This window comes from Salvelinus fontinalis, chromosome 14, assembly GCF_029448725.1.
Source record: "Salvelinus fontinalis isolate EN_2023a chromosome 14, ASM2944872v1, whole genome shotgun sequence".
Classification (NCBI taxonomy): domain Eukaryota; kingdom Metazoa; phylum Chordata; class Actinopteri; order Salmoniformes; family Salmonidae; genus Salvelinus; species Salvelinus fontinalis.
In genome coordinates this window covers 12,816,065-12,842,397 of record NC_074678.1, presented here as the reverse complement: position 1 = coordinate 12,842,397, position 26,333 = coordinate 12,816,065, and the positions used below count along the sequence as shown (strand labels likewise).

The 26,333-nt window shown below is 47.1% G+C and overlaps 1 protein-coding gene across 1 annotated transcript in view; it reads right to left on the bottom strand.

Annotated features, from left to right (window-relative positions):
- Nucleotides 1-26,333, bottom strand: part of chd1l (chromodomain helicase DNA binding protein 1-like) — a 119,149-nt gene that overhangs the window by 35,608 nt on the left and 57,208 nt on the right. The window contains exons 7-13 of the mRNA XM_055943961.1: nucleotides 24,863-25,025; nucleotides 23,404-23,559; nucleotides 23,061-23,153; nucleotides 18,109-18,205; nucleotides 16,782-16,855; nucleotides 7,732-7,842; nucleotides 2,684-2,798 (exon numbers count right to left, since the gene is read on the bottom strand). Of these exons, the coding sequence (XP_055799936.1) occupies nucleotides 2,684-2,798; nucleotides 7,732-7,842; nucleotides 16,782-16,855; nucleotides 18,109-18,205; nucleotides 23,061-23,153; nucleotides 23,404-23,559; nucleotides 24,863-25,025 (809 nt within the window). The remainder of the gene's footprint in view (nucleotides 1-2,683; nucleotides 2,799-7,731; nucleotides 7,843-16,781; nucleotides 16,856-18,108; nucleotides 18,206-23,060; nucleotides 23,154-23,403; nucleotides 23,560-24,862; nucleotides 25,026-26,333) is intronic.

Here is a 26,333-nt window from a genome sequence, read left to right as displayed (position 1 = left end):
TAATAATAACATTATATAGTAGAACTAGGGCCCTGAGTTAATAATAACATTATATAGTAGAACTAGGGCCCTGAGTTAATATTAACATTATATAGTAGAACTAGGGCCCTGAGTTAATAACAACATTATATAGTAGAACTAGGGCCCTGAGTTAATAATAATAACATTATATAGTAGAACTAGGGCCCTGAGTTAATAATAACATTATATAGTAGAACTAGGGCCCCGTGTTACCTAGTCTGACCAATAGAACTAGGGCACTGTGTTACCTAGTCTGACCAATAGAACTAGGGCCCCGTGTTACCTAGTCTGACCAATAGAACTAGGGCCCCGTGTTACCTAGTCTGACCAATAGAACTAGGGCCCCGTGTTACCTAGTCTGACCAATAGAACTAGGGCCCCGTGTTACCTAGTCTGACCAATAGAACTAGGGCCCTGTGTTACCTAGTCTGACCAATAGAACTAGAGCCCCGTGTTACCTGGTCTGACCAATAGAACTAGGGCCCTGTGTTACCTGGTCTGACCAACAGAACTAGGGCACTGTGTTACCTGGTCTGACCAATAGAACTAGGGCCCCGTGTTACCTAGTCTGACCAACAGAACTAGGGCACTGTGTTACCTGGTCTGACCAATAGAACTAGGGCCCCGTGTTACCTAGTCTGACCAATAGAACTAGGGCCCCGTGCTACCTAGTCTGACCAATAGAACTAGGGCCCCGTGTTACCTAGTCTGACCAATATTACTAGGGCCCCGTGTTACCTAGTCTGACCAATAGAACTAGAGCCCCGTGTTACCTGGTCTGACCAATAGAACTAGGGCCCCGTGTTACCTAGTCTGACCAATAGAACTAGAGCCCCGTGTTACCTAGTCTGACCAATATTACTAGGGCCCCGTGTTACCTAGTCTGACCAATAGAACTAGGGCCCCGTGTTACCTAGTCTGACCAATAGAACTAGGGCCCCGTGTTACCTAGTCTGACCAATAGAACTAGGGCCCTGTGTTACCTAGTCTGACCAATAGAACTAGGGCCCCGTGTTACCTAGTCTGACCAATAGAACTAGGGCCCCGTGTTACCTGGTCTGACCAATAGAACTAGGGCCCCGTGTTACCTAGTCTGACCAACAAAACTAGGGCACTGTGTTACCTGGTCTGACCAATAGAACTAGGGCCCCGTGTTACCTAGTCTGACCAATAGAACTAGGGCCCCGTGTTACCTAGTCTGACCAATAGAACTAGGGCCCCGTGTTACCTAGTCTGACCAACAGAACTAGGGCACTGTGTTACCTGGTCTGACCAATAGAACTAGGGCCCCGTGTTACCTAGTCTGACCAATAGAACTAGGGCCCCGTGTTACCTAGTCTGACCAATAGAACTAGGGCCCCGTGTTACCTAGTCTGACCAATAGAACTAGGGCCCCGTGTTACCTAGTCTGACCAATAGAACTAGAGCCCCGTGTTACCTGGTCTGACCAATAGAACTAGGGCCCCGTGTTACCTAGTCTGACCAATAGAACTAGAGCCCCGTGTTACCTAGTCTGACCAATATTACTAGGGCCCCGTGTTACCTAGTCTGACCAATAGAACTAGGGCCCCGTGTTACCTGGTCTGACCAATAGAACTAGGGCCCCGTGTTACCTAGTCTGACCAATAGAACTAGGGCCCCGTGTTACCTAGTCTGACCAATAGAACTAGGGCCCCGTGTTACCTAGTCTGACCAATAGAACTAGGGCCCCGTGTTACCTAGTCTGACCAATAGAACTAGGGCCCCGTGTTACCTGGTCTGACCAATAGAACTAGGGCCCCGTGTTACCTAGTCTGACCAACAAAACTAGGGCACTGTGTTACCTGGTCTGACCAATAGAACTAGGGCCCCGTGTTACCTAGTCTGACCAATAGAACTAGGGCCCCGTGTTACCTAGTCTGACCAATAGAACTAGGGCCCCGTGTTACCTAGTCTGACCAATAGAACTAGGGCCCCGTGTTACCTAGTCTGACCAATAGAACTAGAGCCCCGTGTTACCTAGTCTGACCAATATTACTAGGGCCCCGTGTTACCTAGTCTGACCAATAGAACTAGGGCCCCGTGTTACCTAGTCTGACCAATAGAACTAGGGCCCCGTGTTACCTAGTCTGACCAATAGAACTAGGGCCCCGTGTTACCTAGTCTGACCAATAGAACTAGGGCCCCGTGTTACCTAGTCTGACCAATAGAACTAGGGCCCTGTGTTACCTAGTCTGACCAATAGAACTAGGGCCCCGTGTTACCTAGTCTGACCAATAGAACTAGGGCCCCGTGTTACCTAGTCTGACCAATAGAACTAGAGCCCCGTGTTACCTGGTCTGACCAATAGAACTAGGGCCCCGTGTTACCTGGTCTGACCAATAGAACTAGGGCCCTGTGTTACTTAGTCTGACCAATAGAACTAGGGCCCTGTGTTACCTAGTCTGACCAATAGAACTAGGGCCCCGTGTTACCTAGTCTGACCAATAGAACTAGAGCCCCGTGTTACCTAGTCTGACCAATAGAACTAGGGCCCTGTGTTACCTGGTCTGACCAATAGAACTAGGGCCCGTGTTACCTAGTCTGACCAATAGAACTAGGGCCCCGTGTTAACTAGTCTGACCAATAGAACTAGGGCCCTGTGTTACCTAGTCTGACCAATAGAACTAGGGCCCTGTGTTACCTGGTCTGACCAATCCGGTGGCAGCGAGCTGCAGCCTGCAGGTCATTCTGGGGGTTGAAGTCAGAGTCAATGAAGATCACAGTATCAGCTGCTGTTAGGTTCATCCCGACGCCTCCTATACAGCAGAGAGACGGGTCAGAGGTTATACAGGGGTCAGAGGTTATACAGGGGTCAGAGGTTATACAGGGGTCAGAGGTTATACAGGGGTCAGAGGTTATACAGGGGTCAGCGGTTCTACAGGGGTCAGCGGTTCTACAGGGGTCAGCGGTTCTACAGGGGTCAGCGGTTATACAGGGGTCAGAGGTTATACAGGGGTCAGAGGTTATACAGGGGTCAGAGGTTATACAGGGGTCAGAGGTTATACAGGGGTCAGAGGTTATACAGGGGTCAGAGGTTATACAGGGGTCAGAGGTTATACAGGGGTCAGCGGTTCTACAGGGGTCAGAGGTTATACAGGGGTCAGAGGTTATACAGGGGTCAGCAGTTATACAGGGGTCAGCAGTTCTACAGGGGTCAGAGGTTATACAGAGGTCAGAGGTTATACAGGGGTCAGCAGTTCTACAGGGGTCAGAGGTTATACAGGGGTCAGCAGTTCTACAGGGGTCAGAGGTTGAAGTCACTGTCCATGAGAGACAGGGGTCAGGGGTCAGTTTAGCCCATTGTCCAGTGATCATGTTGTTAGCGCATTACCAATTTGCTTTCATTGTTTATTCTTTCATTGTTTGTTTATTCATTCTTTAATATTTATTATTGTTTATTCATTGTTTATTCTTTCATTGTTTGTTTATTCATTCTTTAATATTTATTATTGTTTATTGTTTATTATTTCATTGTTTATTCTTTCATTGTTTATCCCTTATTCATTCATTGTTTGTTTATTCATTCTTTAATATTTATTCATTCACTGTTTGTTTATTCATTCGTTAATATGTATTCTTTCATTGTTTATTGTTTATTCATTCTTTAATATTTACTCTTTCATTGTTTATTGTTTATTCATTCTTTAATATTTATTCTTTCATTGTTTATTGTTTATTCATTCTTTAATATTTATTCTTTCATTGTTTATTGTTTATTCATTCTTTAATATTTATTCTTTCATTGTTTATTGTTTATTCATTCTTTAATATTTATTCTTTCATTGTTTATTGTTTATTCTTTCATTGTTTATTCCTTATTCTTATGCTGTTCTTGAAGGTGCATGTAGTGTGCTGCCCTACAGTGGGTGTCTACAGCTTGGAGACTAGAGGTGATTTAAAGGTCATAAAGCATGTTAATGGAAAGTGGGGTACTTTTTCTCTCAGCTTTCATTATCTGGTTCAAACTTAAAAGAGAAACTCAAAACGCTATTGGTCTCATTGACAGACAGCTGAAACATCCTCCCACGCTCAGCTCCTCTTCTCTGTGTCTGTGGTGTTTCAGATCGTTCTGTCAACAGATCAGAGGGAGAGATAAAGAGAGGGAGAGATAAAGAGGGGGAGAGATGTCTCGACTGATGGTGGGAGAGTTACAGACACAGAATCACACAACAAAGCGTGCTCTAGATGAGTACTGCTGAGCAGGGTTGGGGTTAAAGGTCAGGGGGTTGAGTACCTGTGTTACAGGCTTTGGTTTTTCCATTTATATTTTGAGGTTGGACGTTAGCACGTGGGGCTGATTGGTGTCACCTCGTTAGTCAGTGTGTGTTATACCTGTGCTGGTTTGCCATCTCGTTAGTGGGAAGATGTTTCTCCTATGTTGGCCCAGGTGATATTTAAGAGTGTCTGGCCCAGGTGATATTAAGAGTGTCTGGCCCAGGTGATATTTAAGAGTGTCTGGCCCAGGTGATATTTAAGAGTGTCTGGCCCAGGTGATATTTAAGAGTGTCTGGCCCAGGTGATATTTAAGAGTGTCTGGCCCAGGTGATATTTAAGAGTGTCTGGCCCAGGGGATATTTAAGAGTGTCTGGCCCAGGTGATATTTAAGAGTGTCTGGCCCAGGTGATATTTAAGAGTGTCTGGCCCAGGTGATATTTAAGAGTGTCTGGCCCAGGTGATATTTAAGAGTGTCTGGCCCAGGTGATATTTAAGAGTGTCTGGCCCAGGTGATATTTAAGAGTGTCTGGCCCAGCGCTCCAGTTGTCTTGATAGATGTGGAGGGTCAACACCATTAGTTGGCGCTCCCTATTTGATTTGTAGACAAACGTTCCTTTATCTGATCTTCCCTGTTTTCGTTTTGCACCACTGTGTGGTTTGCTTCCTGTCTTTAAGTTTGGTGTGGGGTTTTATTTTGGTTTGCTTCCTGTCTTTAAGTTTGGTGTGGGGTTTTATTTTGGTTTGCTTCCTGTCTTTAAGTTTGGTGTGGGGTTTTATTTTGGTTTGCTTCCTGTCTTTAAGTTTGGTGTGGGGTTTTACTTTGGTTTGCTTCCTGTCTTTAAGTTTGGTGTGGGGTTTTATTTTGGTTTGCTTCCTGTCTTTAAGTTTGGTGTGGGGTTTTATTTTGGTTTGCTTCCTGTCTTTAAGTTTGGTGTGGGGTTTTATTTTGGTTTGCTTCCTGTCTAAGTTTGGTGTGGGGTTTTATTTTGGTTTGCTTCCTGTCTTTAAGTTTGGTGTGGGGTTTTATTTTGGTTTGCTTCCTGTCTAAGTTTGGTGTGGGGTTTTATTTTGGTTTGCCTCTTACTGGGTGCTCATGGTGGGTATCTTTAAGGTACCAGTTGTTGTTGCTAGGCAACTTTCAGTGGAAAGCCCCCCATGAGTGCCTTTCAGAACCCCTCCTAAAACCCGTTCCGTTTTGGTTGTTGTCAGTGACACTTGGTTAGTTCCCCCTTATGTTAGAGAGATTGGTTTTCTTGCTGGGGAACATAGCACCTGTTAGTGTTATGGTTAGGGGTCAGGGTTAATGACCAATGAGAGGGTTAGAGGTCAGGGTTAAGGACCAATGAGAGGGTTAGAGGTCAGGGTTAAGGACCAGTGAGAGGGTAAAGTGTCAGGGTTAAGGACCAATGAGAGGGTTAGAGGTCAGGGTTAAGGACCAATGAGAGGGTTAGGGGTCAGGGTTAAGGACCATTGAGAGGGTTAAGGGTCAGGGTTAAGGACCAGTGAGAGGGTTAGGGGTCAGGGTTAAGGACCAGTGAGAGGGTTAGGGGTCAGGGTTAAGGACCAGTGAGAGGGTTAAGGGTCAGGGTTAAGGACCAGTGAGAGGGTTAGGGGTCAGGGTTAAGGACCAGTGAGAGGGTTAGGGGTTAGGGGTTAAGGTTAGGGGTCAGGGTTAAGGACCAGTGAGAGGGTTAGGGGTCAGGGTTAAGGTTAGGGGTCAGGGTTAAGGACCAATGAGAGGGTTAGAGGTCAGGGATAAGGACCATTGAGAGGGTTAGAGGTCAGGGTTAAGGACCAGTGAGAGGGTCAGGGGTCAGGGTTAAGGACCATTGAGAGGGTTAGGGGTCAGGGTTAAGGTTATGGGTCAGGGTTAAGGACCATTGAGAGGGTTAGAGGTCAGGGTTAAGGACCAATGAGAGGGCTAGAGGTCAGGGTTAAGGACCAATGAGAGGGTTAGGGGTCAGGGTTAAGGACCATTGAGAGGGTTAAGGGTCAGGGTTAAGGACCAGTGAGAGGGTTAGGGGTCAGGGTTAAGGACCAGTGAGAGGGTTAGGGGTCAGGGTTAAGGACCAGTGAGAGGGTTAAGGGTCAGGGTTAAGGACCAGTGAGAGGGTTAGGGGTCAGGGTTAAGGTTAGGGGTCAGGGTTAAGGACCAATGAGAGGGTTAGAGGTCAGGGATAAGGACCAGTGAGAGGGTTAGAGGTCAGGGTTAAGGACCAGTGAGAGGGTCAGGGGTCAGGGTTAAGGTTAGGGGTCAGGGTTAAGGACCATTGAGAGGGTTAGGGGTCAGGGTTAAGGTTAGGGGTCAGGGTTAAGGACCATTGAGAGGGTTAGGGGTCAGGGTTAAGGTTAGGGGTCAGGGTTAAGGACCAGTGAGAGGGTCAGGGGTCAGGGTTAAGGACCAGTGAGAGGGTTAGGGGTCAGGGTTAAGGACCAGTGAGAGGGTCAGGGGTCAGGGGTTAAGGTTAGGGGTCAGGGTTAAGGTTAGGAACCAGTGAGAGGGTTAGGGGTCAGGGTTAAGGTTAGGAACCAGTGAGAGGGTTAGGGGTCAGGGTTAAGGACCAGTGAGAGGGTTAGGGGTCAGGGTTAAGGAACAGTGAGAGGGTTAGAGGTCAGGGTTAAGGTTAAGGACCAGTGAGAGGGTTAGAGGTCAGGGTTAAGGTTAGGGGTCAGGGTTAAGGACCAGTGAGAGGGTTAGAGGTCAGGGTTAAGGTTAGGGGTCAGGGTTAAGGACCAGTGAGAGGGTTAGAGGTCAGGGTTAAGGTTAGGGGTCAGGGTTAAGGACCAGTGAGAGGGTTAGGGGTCAGGGTTAAGGTTAAGGACCAGTGAGAGGGTTAGGGGTCAGGGTTAAGGACCATTGAGAGGGTTAGGGGTCAGGGTTAAGGACCAGTGAGAGGGTTAGGGGTCAGGGTTAAGGTTAGGGGTCAGGGTTAAGGACCAGTGAGAGGGTTAGGGGTCAGGGTTAAGGACCAGTGAGAGGGTTAGGGGTCAGGGTTAAGGACCAGTGAGAGGGTTAGAGGTCAGGGTTAAGGACCAGTGAGAGGGTTAGGGGTCAGGGTTAAGGACCAGTGAGAGGGTTAGGGGTCAGGGTTAAGGAACAGTGAGAGGGTCAGGGGTCAGGGTTAAGGGCCATTGAGAGAGTTAGGGGTCAGGGTTAAGGACCAGTGAGAGGGTTAGGGGTCAGGGTTAAGGTTAGGGGTCAGGGTTAAGGTTAGGGGTCAGGGTTAAGAACCAGTGAGAGGGTTAGGGGTCAGGGTTAAGGTTAGGGGTTAGGGTTAAGGACCATTGAGATGGTTAGGGGTCAGGGTTAAGGACCAGTGAGAGGGTTAGGGGTCAGGGTTAAGGACCAGTGAGAGGGTTAGGGGTCAGGGTTAAGGTTAGGGGTCAGGGTTAAGGACCAGTGAGATAGTTAGGGGTCAGGGTTAAGGTTAGGGGTCAGGGGTTAGGATCTGTTAGAGGTCAGGGAAAGGCCACCTGCTTTAGTGCTGAGTAGAAAGACAAAGACGTCTTTGCTGCTGAAGTTCTTGATGGCCAGGTTACGCTCTTCCCCCCTGACTGATCCATCCAGACGCTCATAGCTGTAACCTGCAGGACAGAGAAAATAACCTCATTTAACCTTTTTTTATTTATTTTTATTTATTTAACCTTTATTTAACCAGGTAGGCAAATTGAGAACACGTTCTCATTTACAATTGCGACCTGGCCAAGATAAAGCAAAGCAGTTCGACACATACAACAACACATAGTTACACATGGAGTAAAAACAAACATATAGTCAATAATACAGTGAAAAAGATAAAAAAATAAGTCTATATACAATGTGAGCAAGTGAGGTGAGATAAGGGAGGTGAAGGCAAACAGATATATGTATAAATAAATAAAAATATAAAAAGGCCATGGAGGCGAAGTGAGTACAACACAGCAAGTAAAATAAAAACTAAAAAAAACACTGGAATGGTTGGTTTGCATTGGAAGAAAGTGCAAAGTAGAGACAGAAATAATGGGGTGCAAAGGAGCAAAATAAATTAATAAATAAATACAGTAGGTAAAGAGGTAGTTGTTTGGGCTAAATTGTAGATGGGTTATGTACAGGTGCAGTAATCTATGAGCTGCTCTGACAGCTGGTGCTTAAAGCTAGTGAGGGAGATAGGTGTTTCCAGTTTCAGAGATTTTTGTAGTTCGTTCCAGTCATTGGCAGCAGAGAACTGGAAGGAGAGGCGTCCAAAGGAAGAATTGGTTTTGGGGGTGACTAGAGAGATATACCTGCTGGAGCGCGTGCTACGGGTAGGTGCTGCTATGGTGACCAGCGAGCTGAGATAAGGGGGGACTTTACCTAGCAGGGTCTTGTAGATGACCTGGAACCAATGGGTTTGGCGACGAGTATGAAGCGAGGGCCAGCCAACGAGAGTGTACAGGTCGCAGTGGTGGGTAGTATATGGGGCTTTGGTGACAAAACGGATGGCACTGTGATAGACTGCATCCAATTTATTGAGTAGGGTTTTGGAGGCTATTTTGTAAATGACATCACCGAAGTCGAGGATTGGTAGGATGGTCAGTTTTACAAGGGTATGTTTGGCAGCATGAGTAAAGGATGCTTTGTTGCGGAATAGGAAGCCAATTCTAGATTTGACTTTGGATTGGAGATGTTTGATGTGGGTCTGGAAGGAGAGTTTACAGTCTAACCAGACACCTAGGTATTTGTAGTTGTCCACATATTCTAAGTCAGAGCCGTCCAAAGTAGTGATGTTGGACAGGCGGGCAGGAGCAGGCAGCGATCGGTTGAAGAGCATGCATTTGGTTTTACTTGTATTTAAGAGCAGTTGGAGGCCACGGAAGGAGAGTTGTATGGCATTGAAGCTCGCCTGGAGGGTTGTTAACATAGTGTCAAAAGAAGGGCCAGAAGTATACAGAATAGTGTCGTCTGCGTAGAGGTGGATCAGAGAATCACCAGCAGCAAGAGCGACATCATTGATGTAAACAGAGAAGAGAGTCGGTCCAAGAATTGAACCCTGTGGCACCCCCATAGAGACTGCCAGAGGCCCGGACAACAGACCCTCCGATTTGACACACTGAACTCTATCAGAGAAGTAGTTGGTGAACCAGGCGAGGCAATCATTAGAGAAACCAAGGCTGTCGAGTCTGCCAATGAGGATGTGGTGATTGACAGAGTCAAAAGCCTTGGCCAGGTCAATGAATACGGCTGCACAGTATTGTTTCCTATCGATGGCGGTTACGATATCGTTTATGACCTTGAGCGTGGCTGAGGTGCACCCATGACCAGCTCTGAAACCAGATTGCATAGCGGAGAAGGTGTGGTGTGATTCGAAATGGTCGGTAATCTGTTTGTTGACTTGGCTTTCGAAGACCTTAGAAAGGCAGGGTAGGATAGATATAGGTCTGTAGCAGTTAGGGTCAAGGGTGTCCCCCCCTTTGAAGAGGGGGATAACCGCAGCTGCTTTCCAATCTTTGGGGATCTCAGACGACACGAAAGAGAGGTTGAAGAGGCTAGTAATAGGGGTGGCAACAATTTCAGCAGATAGTTTTAGAAAGAAAGGGTCCAGATTATCTAGCCCGGCTGATTTGTAAGGGTCCAGATTTTGCAGCTCATTAAGAACATCAGCTGACTGTATTTGGGAGAAAGAGAAATGGGGAAGGCTTGGGCGAGTAGCAGAGGGGAGGGCAGTGCTGTTGTCCCGGGTAGGGGTAGCCAGGTGGAAAGCATGGCCAGCCGTAGAAAAATGCTTATTGAAATTCTCAATTATAGTGGATTTGTCGGTGGTGACAGTGTTTCCTATCTTCAGGGCGGTTGGAAGCTGGGAGGAGGTGTTCTTATTCTCCATGGACTTTACGGTGTCCCAGAACTTTTTTGAATTTGTGTTGCAGGAAGCAAATTTCTGCTTGAAAAAGCTAGCCTTGGCTGTTCTAACTGCCTGTGTATATTGGTTTCTGGCTTCCCTGAAAAGTTGCATATCACGGGGGCTGTTCGATGCTAATGCAGAACGCCATAGGATGTTTTTCTGTTGGTTAAGGGCAGTCAGGTCAGGAGAGAACCAAGGGCTATATCTGTTCCTGGTTCTAAATTTCTTGAATGGGGCATGCTTATTCAAGATGGTGAGGAAGGCATTTTTAAAAAATGACCAGGCATCCTCTACTGACGGGATGAGATCAATATCCTTCCAGGATACCCCGGCCAGGTCAATTAGGAAGGCCTGCTCGCTGAAGTGTTTCAGGGAGCGTTTGACAGTGATGAGTGGAGGTCGTTTGACCGCTGACCCATTACGGATGCAGGCAATGAGGCAGTGATCGCTGAGATCTTGGTTAAAAACAGCAGAGGTGTATTTGGAGGGCAAGTTTGTTAGGATGATATCTATGAGGGTACCCGTGTTTACGGAATTGGGGTGGTACCTGGTAGGTTCATTAATAATTTGTGTGAGATTGAGGGCATCAAGCTTAGATTGTAGGGTGGCTGGGGTGTTGAGCATGTTCAAATTTAGGTCGCCTAGCAGCACGAGCTCTGAAGATAGATGGGGGGCAATCAGTTCACATATAGTGTCCAGAGCACAGCTGGGGGCAGAGGGTGGTCTATAGCAGGCGGCAACGGTGAGAGACTTGTTTTTAGAGAGGTGGATTTTTAAAAGTAGAAGTTCAAATTGTTTGGGAACAGACCTGGATAGTATAACAGAACTCTGCAGGCAGTCTTTGCAGTAGATTGCAACACCGCCCCCTTTGGCCGTTCTATCTTGTCTGAAAATATTGTAATTGGGGATAAAAATGTCTGAATTTTTGGTGGTCTTTCTAAGCCAGGATTCAGACACGGCTAATACATCCGGGTTGGTAGAGTATGCTAAAGCAGTGAACAAAACAAACTTAGGGAGGAGGCTCCTAATGTTAACATGCATGAAGCCAAGGCTATTACGGTTACAGAAGTCATCAAAAGAGAGCGCCTGGGGAATAGGAGTGGAGCCAGGTACTGCAGGGCCTGGATTCACCTCTACATCACCAGAGGAACAGAGGAGAAGTAGGATAATAGTACGGCTAAAAGCTATGAGAATTGGTCGCCTAGAGCTACCAGAGCAGAGAGTAAAAGGAAGTTTCTGGGGGCGATAAAATAGTTTAAAGGAATAATGTACAGACAAAGGTATGGTAGGATGTGAATACAGTGGAGGTAAACCTAGGTATTGAGTGATGATGAGAGAGATCTTGTCTCTAGAAACATCATTGAAACCAGGTGATGTCATCGCATATGTGGGTGGTGGAACTGCAGGGTTGGATATGGTATAGAGAGCAGGGCTAGAATCTCTACAGTGAAATAAGCCAATAAACACTAACCAGAACAGCAATGGACAAGGCATATTTACATTAAGGAGAGGCAAGCTTAATCGAGTGATAAATAAGGGTCCAGTGAGTAGAGGTTGGTTGGGGTCGTGGCGATCCAGACAGCTGGCCGGGTATATGGCTATCGGTAGCAGCATAGGATGGAGGTCTGTTTGTAGATACCTCGTGCGTTTCCGTCGGTAGGTTCCGTGTAGTGGGGTTTTGTTCAGATAGCAGCCGATAAGACAGCTAACGATTAGCGGGCCTCAGATGAGCGTTCAGGTAACGCCGGGACGGAGGTGCCGGTTGGATAAATCCCTCGGGCAGATAACGTCGGCAGTCAGTCGTGAAGGCCCGGTGGGGTTCCGTATCTGCAGCAGCAACAAAGAAGCGGGTCCGGATGGTGATGGAACTCCTCAGCTGGCTAGCTCCAGCATGATTTGAGTTAGCTCCGGGGTCGACGTAAGCCAATAGTCACACGGTATGCAGCTAGCTAGCTGCGAAATCAAGGTGCAAAATAGAGGCTGAGGCTGCGGTTGGAATCCGGGGAAACTGAGAGAAAAAAAGTCCCGGAATGCTCCGGTCCGAGTCGCGTTGCACTAAAGTGCCGGTAGATTATCGAGCTAGAGGAATAGCTGATGACCGCAAAACGTGGGCAGCTGAAACACCAACGCTAGCCAGCAAACCGGCTAATTTCGGGGCAGCTACAGATTAGCTTCTGGCTAGCTATCGGAGTAGCTTCTGGATTAGCTTTCAGGCTAGCTTCTGAATTAGCCCCTGGCTATCTTCCACGATGGATTTTCAGATTGAGGTGAATAGTACTCATTGTAATTGGTGAAGCGGGTTGCAGGAAAGCTTTTGCAGGAAAGCTTTTGTAGTTGAGTTCTTGGATAATAAAATAAATAAAAGATATGTGAAGAAAAGGTGTAAATATATATATACAGGACACGACACGACAACACGGAAAAATACGTCTGAACTGCTAAGCTACCTTGGTATATAATGCCGCTGTAACCTGCAGGACAGAGGAAATAACCTCATTTAACCTGCCACTGTTACCTCAGGACAGAGAAATAACCTCATTTAACCTGCCACTTACCTCAGGACAGAGAAAATAACCTCATTTAACCTGCCACTTACCTCAGGACAGAGAAAATAACCTCATTTAACCTGCCACTTACCTCAGGACAGAGAAAATAACCTCATTTAACCTGCCACTTACCTCAGGACAGAGAAATAACCTCATTTAACCTGCCACTTACCTCAGGACAGAGAAAATAACCTCATTTAACCTGCCACTTACCTCAGGACAGAGAAATAACCTCATTTAACCTGCCACTTACCTCAGGACAGAGAAAATAACCTCATTTAACCTGCCACTGTTACCTCAGGACAGAGAAAATAACCTCATTTAACCTGCCACTTACCTCAGGACAGAGAAATAACCTCATTTAACCTGCCACTTACCTCAGGACAGAGAAAATAACCTCATTTAACCTGCCACTGTTACCTCAGGACAGAGAAAATAACCTCATTTAACCTGCCACTTACCTCAGGACAGAGAAATAACCTCATTTAACCTGCCACTGTTACCTCAGGACAGAGAGTTGTGTGAATTTTGGCTCATTCCTCCTGACAGAGCTGCTGCAACTCACACACGCTTTTTCAGTTCTGCCCACAAATGTTCTATAGGATTGAGGTCAGGGCTTTGTGATAGCCACTCCAATACCTTGACTTTGTTGTCCTTAAGCCATTTTGCCACAACTTTGGAAGTATGCTTGGGGTCATTGTCCATTTGGAAGACCCATTTGTGACCAAGCTTTAACTTCCTGACTGATGTCTTGAGATGTTGCTTTAATATATCCACATAATTTTCATTCCTCATGAAGCCATTTATTTTGTGAAGTGCACCAGTCCCTCCTGCAGCAAAGCACCCCCACAACATGATGCTGCCACCCCCGTGCTTCACGGTTGGGATGGTGTTCTTCGGTTTGCAAGCCTCCCCCTTTTCCCTCCAAATATAACGATGGTCATTATGGCCAAACAGTTCTATTTTTGTTTCATCATACCAGAGGACATTTCTCCAAATAGTACGATCTTTGTCCCCATGTGCAGTTGCAAACCGTAGTCTGGCTTTTGTATGGCGGTTTTGGAGCAGTGGCTTCTTCCTTGCTGAGCGGCCTTTCAGGTTATGTCGATATAGGACTCGTTTTACTGTGGATACAGATACTTTTGTACCGGTTTCCTCCAGCATCTTCACGGGGTCCTTTGCTGTTGTTCTGGGATTGATTTGTACTTTTCTCACCGAAGTACGTTCATCTCTAGGAGACAGAACGCGTCTCCTCCCTGAGCGGTATGACGGCTGCATGGTCCCATGGTGTTTATACTTGCGTACTATTGTTTGTACAGATGAACGTGGTACCTTCAGGCGTTTGGAAATTGCTCCCAAGGATGAACCAGACTTGTGAAGGTCTACAATCTTTTTTCTGAGGGTCTTGGCTGATTTCTTCTGATTTTCCCATGATGTCAAGCAAAGAGGCACTGAGTTTGAAGGTAGGCCTTGAAATACATCCACAGGTATACCTCCAATTGACTCAAATGATGTCAATTAGCCTATCAGAAGCTTCTAAAGCCATGACATACTTTTCTGGAATTTTCCAAGCTGTTTAAAGGCACAGTCAACTTAGTGAATGTAAACTTCTAACCCACTGGAATTGTGATACAGTGAAATAATCTGTCTGTAAACAATTGTTGGAAAAAAGACTTGTGTCATGCACAAAGTAGATGTCCTAACCGACTTGCCAAAACTATAGTTTGTTAACATGAAATTTGTGGAGTGGTTGAAAAACAAGTTTTAATGACTCCAACCTAAGTGTATGTAAACTTCCGACTTCAACTGTATGTTAGTGCAGGGTGAGCTGCACACAGTGGTCTTCCTACTAGGACACACCACCTCAGTGTTAACAGTGGTCTTCCTACTAGGACACACCACCTCAGTGTTAACAGTGGTCTTCCTACTAGGACACACCACCTCAGTGTTAACAGTGGTCTTCCTACTAGGACACACCACCTCAGTGTTAACAGTGGTCTTCCTACTAGGACACACCACCTCAGTGTTAACAGTGGTCTACTAGGACACACCACCTCAGTGTTAACAGTGGTCTTCCTACTAGGACACACCACCTCAGTGTTAACAGTGGTCTTCCTACTAGGACACACCACCTCAGTGTTAACAGTGGTCTTCCTACTAGGACACACCACCTCAGTGTTAACAGTGGTCTTCCTACTAGGACACACCACCTCAGTGTTAACAGTGGTCTTCCTACTAGGACACACCACCTCAGTGTTAACAGTGGTCTACTAGGACACACCACCTCAGTGTTAACAGTATAACTCTGGTTCATAGGCTCATGATTAGTCCAATAGCTGTGGGATTGAAAAGAGGCATTCAGGGCCGTCAGAGGGACATAAATTTGACCGACCGCCTTGATTTAAAAAAAATAATAATAATTTTTTACATTGGATAAAAGCAGAGACACAGAGCATTTCATACACTGCATTTGAGGAACAATGGGAAAGTAATTCTGCTTTGAAAGTTGATCAACTTAAAAAAATAAAAATGTATTTCACCTTTATTTAACCAGGTAGGCCAGTTGAGAACAAGTTCTCATTTACAAATGTGATCTGGCCAAGATAAAGCAAAGCAGTGCAACACAAACAACACAGAGTTACACTTGGAATAAACAAGCGTACAGCCAAAAACACAATAGAAAAAGTCTATATACAGTGTGTGCAAATGGAGTAAGGCGGTAAGGCCATAGTAGCGAAGTAATTACAATTTAGCAGATTAACACTGGAGTGATAGATGTGCAGATGAGCGTTCAAGTAGAGATACTGGGGTGCAAAGGAGCAGAACGTAAATAATAAGAGTATGGGGATGAGGTAGTTGGATGGGCTATTTACAGATGGGCTATGTACAGGTGCAGTGATCGGTAAGCTGCTCAGATAGCTGATGCTTAAAGTTAGTTAATTCCACTAGCAGTATCCATTACCTCTGCGTTCCACTAGCAGTATCCATTACCTCTGCGTTCCACTAGCCGCATCCATTCCCTCTGCGTTCCACTAGCCGTATCCATTACCTCTGCGTTCCACTAGCCGTATCCATTACCTCTGCGTTCCACTAGCCGTATCCATTACCTCTGCGTTCCACTAGCCGTATCCATTACCTCTGCGTTCCACTAGCCGCATCCATTACCTCTGTGTTCCACTAGCAGCATCCATTAGCTCTGTATTCCCCTAGCAGTATCCATTACCTCTGTATTCCCCTAGCAGTATCCATTAGCTCTGTATTCCACTAGCTAGATGTACCCATTAGGTTACCTCTGTATTCCACTAGCAGTATCTATTACCTCTGTATTCCACTAGCAGCATCCATTACCTCTGTATTCCACTAGCAGTATCCATTACCTCTGTATTCCACTAGCCGTATCCATTACCTCTGTATTCCACTAGCCGTATCCATTACCTCTGTATTCCCCTAGCAGTATCCATTACCTCTGTATTCCACTAGCAGTATCCATTACCTCTGTATTCCACTAGCAGTATCCATTACCTCTGTACTCCCCTAGCAGTATCCATTACCTCTGTATTCCACTAGCTAGATGTACCCATTAGGTTACCTCTGTATTCCACTAGCAGTATCCATTACCTCTGTATTCCACTAGCAGTATCCATTACCTCTGTATTCCACTAGCTAGATGTACCCATTAGGTTACCTCTGTATTCCACTAGCAGTATCCATTACCTCTGTATTCCACTAGCAGTATCCATTACCTCTGTATTCCACTAGCAGTATCCATTACCTCTGTATTCCACTAGCAGTATCCATTACCTCTGTATTCCACTAGGAGTATCCATTACCTCTGTATTCCACTAGGAGTATCCATTACCTCTGTATTCCACTAGCAGTATCCATTACCTCTGTATTCCACTAGCAGTATCCATTACCTCTGTATTCCACTAGGAGTGTCCATTACCTCTGTATTCCACTAGCAGTATCCATTACCTCTGTATTCCACTAGCAGTATCCATTACCTCTGTATTCCACTAGGAGTATCCATTACCTCTGTATTCCACTAGGAGTGTCCATTACCTCTGTATTCCACTAGGAGTGTCCATTACCTCTGTATTCCACTAGCAGTATCCATTACCTCTGTATTCCATGTAGTCTTGGAGAATGTCTAGCATCCTGGTCATCTGGGAGAACAGCAAGATATGATGTCCCCTGAACACCAATGAGGAAAAGTAATGTGTTAAATTACAGTAAAGGAGATAATAGCAAGACATCATGGAAAATATGGATAAGATCTAACATTTAATCGTGGTCAGTATTATACAGGATCTCCCTTAGTGATCAGTGTTATAGATCTCCTTAGTGCTCAGTGTTATAGATCCATCTCCCTTAGTGCTCAGTGTTATAGATCTCCTTAGTGCTCAGTGTTATAGATCTCCCTTAGTGCTCAGTGTTATAGATCTCCCTTAGTGCTCAGTGTTATAGATCTCCCTTAGTGCTCAGTGTTATAGAGCTCCCTTAGTGCTCAGTGTTATAGAGCTCCCTTAGTGCTCAGTGTTATAGAGCTCCCTTAGTGCTCAGTGTTATAGATCCATCTCCCTTAGTGCTCAGTGTTATAGAGCTCCCTTAGTGCTCAGTGTTATAGATCCATCTCCCTTAGTGCTCAGTGTTATAGAGCTCCCTTAGTGCTCAGTGTTATAGATCCATCTCCCTTAGTGCTCAGTGTTATAGATCTCCCTTAGTGCTCAGTGTTATAGATCTCCCTTAGTGCTCAGTGTTATAGAGCTCCCTTAGTGCTCAGTGTTATAGAGCTCCCTTAGTGCTCAGTGTTATAGATCCATCTCCCTTAGTGCTCAGTGTTATAGATCCATCTCCCTTAGTGCTCAGTGTTATAGATCTCCCTTAGTGCTCAGTGTTATAGAGCTCCCTTAGTGCTCAGTGTTATAGAGCTCCCTTAGTGCTCAGTGTTATAGATCCATCTCCCTTAGTGCTCAGTGTTATAGATCCATCTCCCTTAGTGCTCAGTGTTATAGATCTCCCTTAGTGCTCAGTGTTATAGATCCATCTCCCTTAGTGCTCAGTGTTATAGAGCTCCCTTAGTGCTCAGTGTTATAGATCCATCTCCCTTAGTGCTCAGTGTTATAGATCTCCCTTAGTGCTCAGTGTTATAGATCTCCCTTAGTGCTCAGTGTTATAGATCTATCTCCCTTAGTGCTCAGTGTTATAGAGCTCCCTTAGTGCTCAGTGTTATAGATCCATCTCCCTTAGTGCTCAGTGTTATAGATCCATCTCCCTTAGTGCTCAGTGTTATAGATCCATCTCCCTTAGTGTTCAGTGTTATAGATCCATCTCCCTTAGTGCTCAGTGTTATAGATCTCCCTTAGTGCTCAGTGTTAGACGGTATCTCCCTTAGTGCTGAGTGTTATAGATCTCCCAGAGAGAGAGAGAGAGAGAGAGAGACGGACCCTTGGTGCAGGTATGCCAGCATGCTGTCCAGCAGACAGAGTTTCCCACTAGCCTGGATCAGATGCTCCCCCATCTCAAACGGCTCTGGTTCCACACCTAGAGAGGAAAGGCAGGGCTCCAGTTAAAAATGGCCCCCTGGTTCCACACCTAGAGAGGAAAGGCAGGGCTCCAGTTAAAAATGGCCCCCTGGTTCCACACCTAGAGAGGAAAGGCAGGGCTCCAGTTAAAAATGGCCCCCTGGTGACACTGACTAGTGGCACCAGCCCATGATTTGGTCAGACCAAAAAACATTTTGATCAAATTTGTACCATCTTATAAAGTCATTTACGGAGCTTTAATAAAAAGTGGAATATACTACTGAGATGGTAGAAGCAATGCACGTGCTTCTACACCTGCATTGCTTGCTGTTTGGGGTTTTAGGCTGGGTTTCTGTACAGCACTTTGAGATATTAGCTGATGTACGAAGGGCTATATAAAATAAACTTGATTGATTGGTTGAAATGTGTTGTTTCATCATTCATTCTGTGATGCAACCCTAATCCAGCGATTGTCATGCATTTTGGGTTGACCATTAAGCTACTGCTGTTATATGTTACTGTTAAAATAGGGCTCCAGAATGTTTTGATTTGTTTCAATAGATTTTATTTATTTTATTTTATTATAGTGTCATGGATCTTCAAGATGCCCAGCCCACATAGGCTGATGAGACACTATTTGTTGTATACAAATAAAATGATCATACTTAGATTTATTTGATTTATTTAACTAGGCAAGTCAGTTAAGAACAAATTCTTATTTACAATGAATGCCTACCCCGGCCATACCCTAACCCAGACGACGCTGGGCCAATTGTGCACCTCCCTATGGGACTCCCAATCACGGCCAGTTGTGATACAGCCTGGATTCAAACCAGGGTGTTTGTAGTGACGCATCAAGCACTGAGATACAGTGCCTTAGACCGCTGCACCACTCAGGAGCCCACTGGGATACTAGACCGCTGCACCACTCGGGAGCCCACTGGGATACTGTGTCTTAGACCACTGCACCACTCAGGAGCCCACTGGGATACTGTGTCTTAGACCACTGCACCACTCAGGAGCCCACTGGGATACTGTGCCTTAGACCGCTGCACCACTCGGGAGCCCACTGGGATACTGTGTCTTAGACCACTGCACCACTCAGGAGCCCACTGGGATACTGTGCCTTAGACCGCTGCACCACTCGGGAGCCCACTGGGATACTAGACCGCTGCACCACTCGGGAGCCCACTGAGATGCAGTGCCTTAGACCGCTGCACCACTCAGGAGCCCACTGGGATACTGTGCCTTAGACCGCTGCACCACTCGGGAGCCCACTGAGATGCAGTGCCTTAGACCGCTGCACCACTCAGGAGCCCACTGGGATACTGTGCCTTAGACCACTGCACCACTCAGGAGCCCACTGGGATACTGTGCCTTAGACCACTGCACCACTCAGGAGCCCACTGGGATACTGTGCCTTAGACCACTGCACCACTCAGGAGCCCACTGGGATACTGTGTCTTAGACCACTGCACCACTCAGGAGCCCACTGGGATACTAGACCGCTGCACCACTCGGGAGCCCACTGGGATACTGTGTCTTAGACCACTGCACCACTCAGGAGCCCACTGGGATACTAGACCACTGCACCACTCAGGAGCCCACTGGGATACTGTGTCTTAGACCACTGCACCACTCAGGAGCCCACTGGGATACAGTGCCTTAGACCGCTGCACCACTCAGGAGCCCACTGGGATACTGTGTCTTAGACCGCTGCACCACTCAGGAGCCCACTGGGATACTGTGCCTTAGACCGCTGCACCACTCAGGAGCCCACTGGGATACTAGACCACTGCACCACTCGGGAGCCCACTGGGATACTAGACCGCTGCTCCACTCAGGAGCCCATATACTGAACAAAAATATAAATGCAACATGTAAAATGAGTCCCATTTTTCATGAGCTGAAATAAAAGATCCTGTCAAGGCTCAGGAGAAGACCCTGCAGACAGTTGAGGTAACAAAAGTGTATTACAAAAACAGGGGGGCAGGCAAACTACAGGTCAAGGGCATGCAGAGGTCAGTAATCCAGAGCAGAGTCCGAAAGGTACAGAACGACAGGCTCAGAGCAGACAGAATGGTCAAAACCGGGACAACTACTGGGAAAAACGCTGGTAGGCTTGACGAAACAAAACAAACTGGCAACAGACAAACAGAGAACACAGGTATAAATACACTGGGGATAATGAGGAAGATAGGCGTCACCTGGAGGGGAGTTGAGACAAGCACAAAGACGGGTGTGACCGATCCCAGATATTTTCCATACGCACAAAAAGCTTATTTCGCTCAAATTTTGTGCACAAATTTGTTTACATCCCTGTTAGTGAGCATGTCCATCCACCTGACAGGTGTGGCATATGAAGCTGCTTAAACAGCATGACAATAAAAGGCCACTCTAAAATGTGCAGTTGTCACAACACAACGCCACAGATGTCTCAAGTTTTTAGGGAGCGTATGCAAATGGCATGTTGACTGCATGAATGTCCACCAGAGCGGTTGCCAGAAAATACAATTTTAATTTCTCTACCACTAGTCTCAACGTCAACAGTGAAGAGGCGACTTCGGGATGCTGGCCTTCTAGGCAGAGTTCCTCTGTCCAGTGTCTGTGTTCTTTTGTCCATCTTAATCTTTTATTTTTATTGGCCAGTCTGAGATATGGCTGTTTCTTTGCAACTCTGCCTAGAAGGCCAGCATCCCGGAGTCGCCTCTTCACTGTTGAGACTGGTGTTTTGCGGGTACTTTTTAATGAAGCTGCCAGTTGAGGACTTATGAGGCGTCTGTTTCTCAAACACTTTAATGTAATTGTCCTCTTGCTCAGTTGTGCACCGGGGCCTCCCACTCCTCTTTCTATTCTGGTTAGAGCCAGTGAAGGGAGTAGTACACAGCATTGTACGAGATCTTCAGTTTCTTGGCAATTACTCGCATAGAATAGCCTTCATTTCTCAGAACAAGAATAGACTGACGAGTTTCAGGAGAAAGTTCTTTGTTTCTGGCCATTTTGAGCCTGTAATCGAACCCACAAATGCTGATGCTCCAGATACTCAACTAGTCTAAAGAAGGCCAGTTTTATTGCTTCTTTAATCAGACAACAGTTTTCAGCTGTGCTAACATAATTGCAAAAGGGTTTTCTAATGATCAATTAGCCTTTTTAAAATTATAAACTTGGCTAACACATCGTGCCATTGGAACACAGGAGTGATGGTTGCTGATAAATGTAGATATTCCATTATAAAAATCTGCCGTTTCCAGCAACAAGTCATTTACAACATTAACAATGTCTACACTGTATTTCTGATCAATTTGATGTTATTTTAAAAATGGATTTAAAAAAATGTGCTTTTCTTTCAAAAACAAGGACATTTCTAAGTGACCCCAAACGTTTGAACAGTAGTGTATATAAGTGAATTTTCCTGCATCTTTATGTGCACCAAATTAATACCATAAGCTAATTTATTTTGGGCTAATTCATCACGCGAGCGGAAACTCAAAAAACAGTATCTAGATCGCTAAATATAGCCACTGCTAGTAGCCATGTATTAATCTAAAGGAGAGAGAACGGCTCGACATAGCAGCAGGCCACAGCGAAACAGATACAGAGACATTTCCTTACAGGAATCATGAGAATAGTGTTTGACCAAATCATTGTTTTGAGAGAGGTGACCTTGTAGAATGTGCAGCACTGAGCCGATCAATGCACAGCCAAGTCAAAAGGGTTGCAAAATGTGACTGAATGGTTGCAGTCTGGAGCCCTGAGAGGAGATGAAAGCCTGACACAAACAATAACCAAAGCCCCTCCAGCAGTAAAGGTTAGGGTTAACAGGTAGGGGTGGTCCACACAGCTCTAAACCAATAGGATCTCACCATCAAACAGGTAGGGGTGGTCCACACAGCTCTAAACCAATAGGATCTCACCATCAAACAGGTAGGGGTGGTCCACACAACTCTAAACCAATAGGATCTCACCACCAAACAGGTAGGTGTGGTCCACACAGCTCTAAACCAATAGGATCTCATCGAACAGGCAGGTGTGGTCCACACAGCTCTAAACCAATAGGATCTCACCACCAAACAGGTAGGTGTGGTCCACACAGCTCTAAACCAATAGGATCTCACCAAACAGGCAGGTGTGGTCCACACAGCTCTAAACCAATAGGATCTCATCGAACAGGCAGGTGTGGTCCACACAGCTCTAAACCAATAGGATCTCACCATCAAACAGGTAGGGGTGGTCCACACAGCTCTAAACCAATAGGATCTCACCATCAAACAGGTAGGGGTGGTCCACACAGCTCTAAACCAATAGGATCTCACCATCAAACAGGTAGGGGTGGTCCACACAGCTCTAAACCAATAGGATCTCACCATCAAACAGGTAGGTGGGGTCCACACAGCTCTAAACCAATAGGATCTCACCATCAAACAGGCAGGGGTGGTCCACACAGCTCTAAACCAATAGGATCTCACCATCAAACAGGTAGGGGTGGTCCACACAGCTCTAAACCAATAGGATCTCACCATCAAACAGGTAGGGGTGGTCCACACAGCTCTAAACCAATAGGATCTCACCATCAAACAGGTAGGGGTGGTCCACACAGCTCTAAACCAATAGGATCTCACCATCAAACTGGTAGGGGTGGTCAACACAGCTCTAAACCAATAGGATCTCACCATCAAACAGGTAGGGGTGGTCCACACAGCTCTAAACCAATAGGATCTCACCATCAAACAGGTAGGGGTGGTCCACACAGCTCTAAACCAATAGGATCTCACCATCAAACAGGTAGGGGTGGTCCACACAGCTCTAAACCAATAGGATCTCACCATCAAACAGGTAGGGGTGGTCCACACAGCTCTAAACCAATAGGATCTCACCATCAAACAGGTAGGGGTGATCCACACACTTCCGGAGCTGCATCAGTATATTAAGCAGTCTGGTCTTGTTGCCCTGCTCATCCCCAAAGGCATCTGGAAACACAGCAACAGTTAGCTACGGCCAGTGGCTTCCCAATGGAAAGGGTTTCGTTAAAGTTGAATAAAAGTATTTGACTTTCCCTGGTTGCTCATCTGTTTGTGTTCTTACCAACTCTATTGCGGTCATTGGCTGTTTAGCTTGACCAATCCCATAAAGACAAGCTGGCAAGAGAGCAGAAACGGACAGCCAACCAGGGCTAGAATTTCCTAAAATCATTTTAGATCAGGTTCATGTTAGTCTCACACAGGTCCTTGGTGAGTATAGCCTTATAATATCTCTTCTGCAGGGCAGACAGGCCGTGGTACATCAGTATCTCTGTCTTCACGGGGAGGTCAGCTGCTACCTCGGCCTTTACCCTCCTCAGCAGGAAGGGCTGCAGTACTCTCTGGAGATCACTGGCTGGAGAGACACAGAGAATACTGCTGTTAGACGTGTAGGGTTCACAGAGATGCAGTCTTTATCGTGATCATGGAGCTGCCATCTTGGTTTCAATGGGACTTCCTGGGTAAATAAAAAAGGTTCCATCCGATAATAAAAAGTACACATATGACAGTTGCCAACCGGTCTGAACACCTGGACTGGTCAAAAGTAGCTCACTATATAGGGAATAGGGCTCTGGTCTAAAGTAGTGCACTATATAGGGAATAGGGCTCTGGTCTAAAGTAGTGCTCTATATAGGGAATAGGGCTCTGGTCTAAAGTAGTGCACTATATAGGGAATAGGGTGCCATAGGGCTCTGGTCTAAAGTAGCTCACTATATAGGGAATAAGGCTCTGGTCTAAAGTAGTGCACTATATAGGGAATAGGGTGCCATAGGGCTCTGGTCTAAAGTAGTGCACTATATAGGGAATAGGGTGCCATAGGGCTCTGGTCTAAAGTAGTGCACTATATAGGGAATAGGGTTCCATAGGGCTCTGGTCTAAAGTAGTGCACTATATAGGGAGTAGGGTGCCATAGGGCTCTGGTCTAAAGTAGTGCACTATGTAGGGAATAGGGTGCCATAGGGCTCTGGTCTAAAGTAGCTCACTATATAGGGAATAGGGTGCCATAGGACTCTGGTCTAAAGTAGCTCACTATATAGGGAATAGGGCTCTGGTCTATAGTAGTGCACTATATAGGGAATAGGGCTCTGGTCTAAAGTAGCTCACTATATAGGGAATAGGGCTCTGGTCTAAAGTAGCTCACTATATAGGGAATAGGGCTCTGGTCTATAGTAGTGCACTATATAGGGAATAGGGCTCTGGTCTAAAGTAGTGCACTATATAGGGAATAGGGTGCCATAGGGCTCTGGTCTAAAGTAGCTCACTATATAGGGAATAGGGCTCTGGTCTAAAGTAGTGCACTATATAGGGAATAGGGTTCTATAGGGCTCTGGTCTAAAGTAGCTCACTATATAGGGAGTAGGGTGCCATTTGGGACAGCGCTAAAAACCGGGTCCCTGTTCCATACTTCCATCCCTGTTGTGTCTGGACCGGGTCGTGTAGTGTCCTATCTAGAGTCGGTTGTGTCTGGACCGGGTCGTGTAGTGTCCTACCCAGAGTCGGTTGTGTCTGGACCGGGTCGTGTAGTGTCCTACCCAGAGTCGGTTGTGTCTGGACCGGGTCGTGTAGTGTCCTACCCAGAGTCGGTTGTGTCTGGACCGGGTCGTGTAGTGTCCTACCCAGAGTCGGTTGTGTCTGGACCGGGTCGTGTAGTGTCCTACCCAGAGTCGGTTGTGTCTGGACCTGGCTGTAAGTGTTAGTGAAGTCCTCGGTCTGGTCTGTAGGGAAGAGACTGGGCTGGATGAACGATAGGAGGCTGTAGAGCTCCGTCAGGTTGTTCTGGATAGGAGTTCCTGTCAGCAGCACTCTGAAATCCAGAGAGAACTACAAGAGAGACAATGAAACAGGTGGTAGACCGGGTGGCGGCAGGAGAGGGAATGTAGACCGGGTGGCGGCAGGAGAGGGAATGTAGACCGGGTGGCGGTAGGAGAGGGAATGTAGACCGGGTGGCGGTAGGAGAGGGAATGTAGACCGGGTGGCGGTAGGAGAGGGAATGTAGACCGGGTGGCGGCAGGAGAGGGAATGTAGACCGGGTGGCGGCAGGAGAGGGAATGTAGACCGGGTGGCGGCAGGAGAGGGAATGTAGACCGGGTGGCGGCAGGAGAGGGAATGTAGACCGGGTGGCGGCAGGAGAGGGAATGTAGACCGGGTGGCGGCAGGAGAGGGAATGTAGACCGGGTGGCGGCAGGAGAGGGAATGTAGACCGGGTGGCGGTAGGAGAGGGAATGTAGACCGGGTGGCGGCAAGAGAGGGAATGTAGACCGGGTGGCGGCAAGAGAGGGAATGTAGACCGGGTGGCGGCAAGAGAGGGAATGTAGACCGGGTGGCGGCAGGAGAGGGAATGTAGACCGGGTGGCGGTAGGAGAGGGAATGTAGACCGGGTGGCGGTAGGAGAGGGAATGTAGACCGGGTGGCGGTAGGAGAGGGAATGTAGACCGGGTGGCGGTAGGAGAGGGAATGTAGACCGGGTGGCGGTAGGAGAGGGAATGTAGACCGGGTGGCGGTAGGAGAGGGAATGTAGACCGGGTGGCGGTAGGAGAGGGAATGTAGACCGGGTGGCGGTAGGAGAGGGAATGTAGACCGGGTGGCGGTAGGAGAGGGAATGTAGACCGGGTGGCGGTAGGAGAGGGAATGTAGACCGGGTGGCGGTAGGAGAGGGAATGTAGACCGGGTGGCGGTAGGAGAGGGAATGTAGACCGGGTGGCGGCAGGAGAGGGAATGTAGACCGGGTGGCGGCAGGAGAGGGAATGTAGACCGGGTGGCGGCAGGAGAGGGAATGTAGACCGGGTGGCGGTAGGAGAGGGAATGTAGACCGGGTGGCGGCAGGAGAGGGAATGTAGACCGGGTGGCGGCAGGAGAGGGAATGTAGACCGGGTGGCGGCAGGAGAGGGAATGTAGACCGGGTGGCGGTAGGAGAGGGAATGTAGACCGGGTGGCGGTAGGAGAGGGAATGTAGACCGGGTGGCGGTAGGAGAGGGAATGTAGACCGGGTGGCGGTAGGAGAGGGAATGTAGACCGGGTGGCGGTAGGAGAGGGAATGTAGACCGGGTGGCGGTAGGAGAGGGAATGTAGACCGGGTGGCGGTAGAAGAGGGAATGTAGACCGGGTGGCGGTAGGAGAGGGAATGTAGAC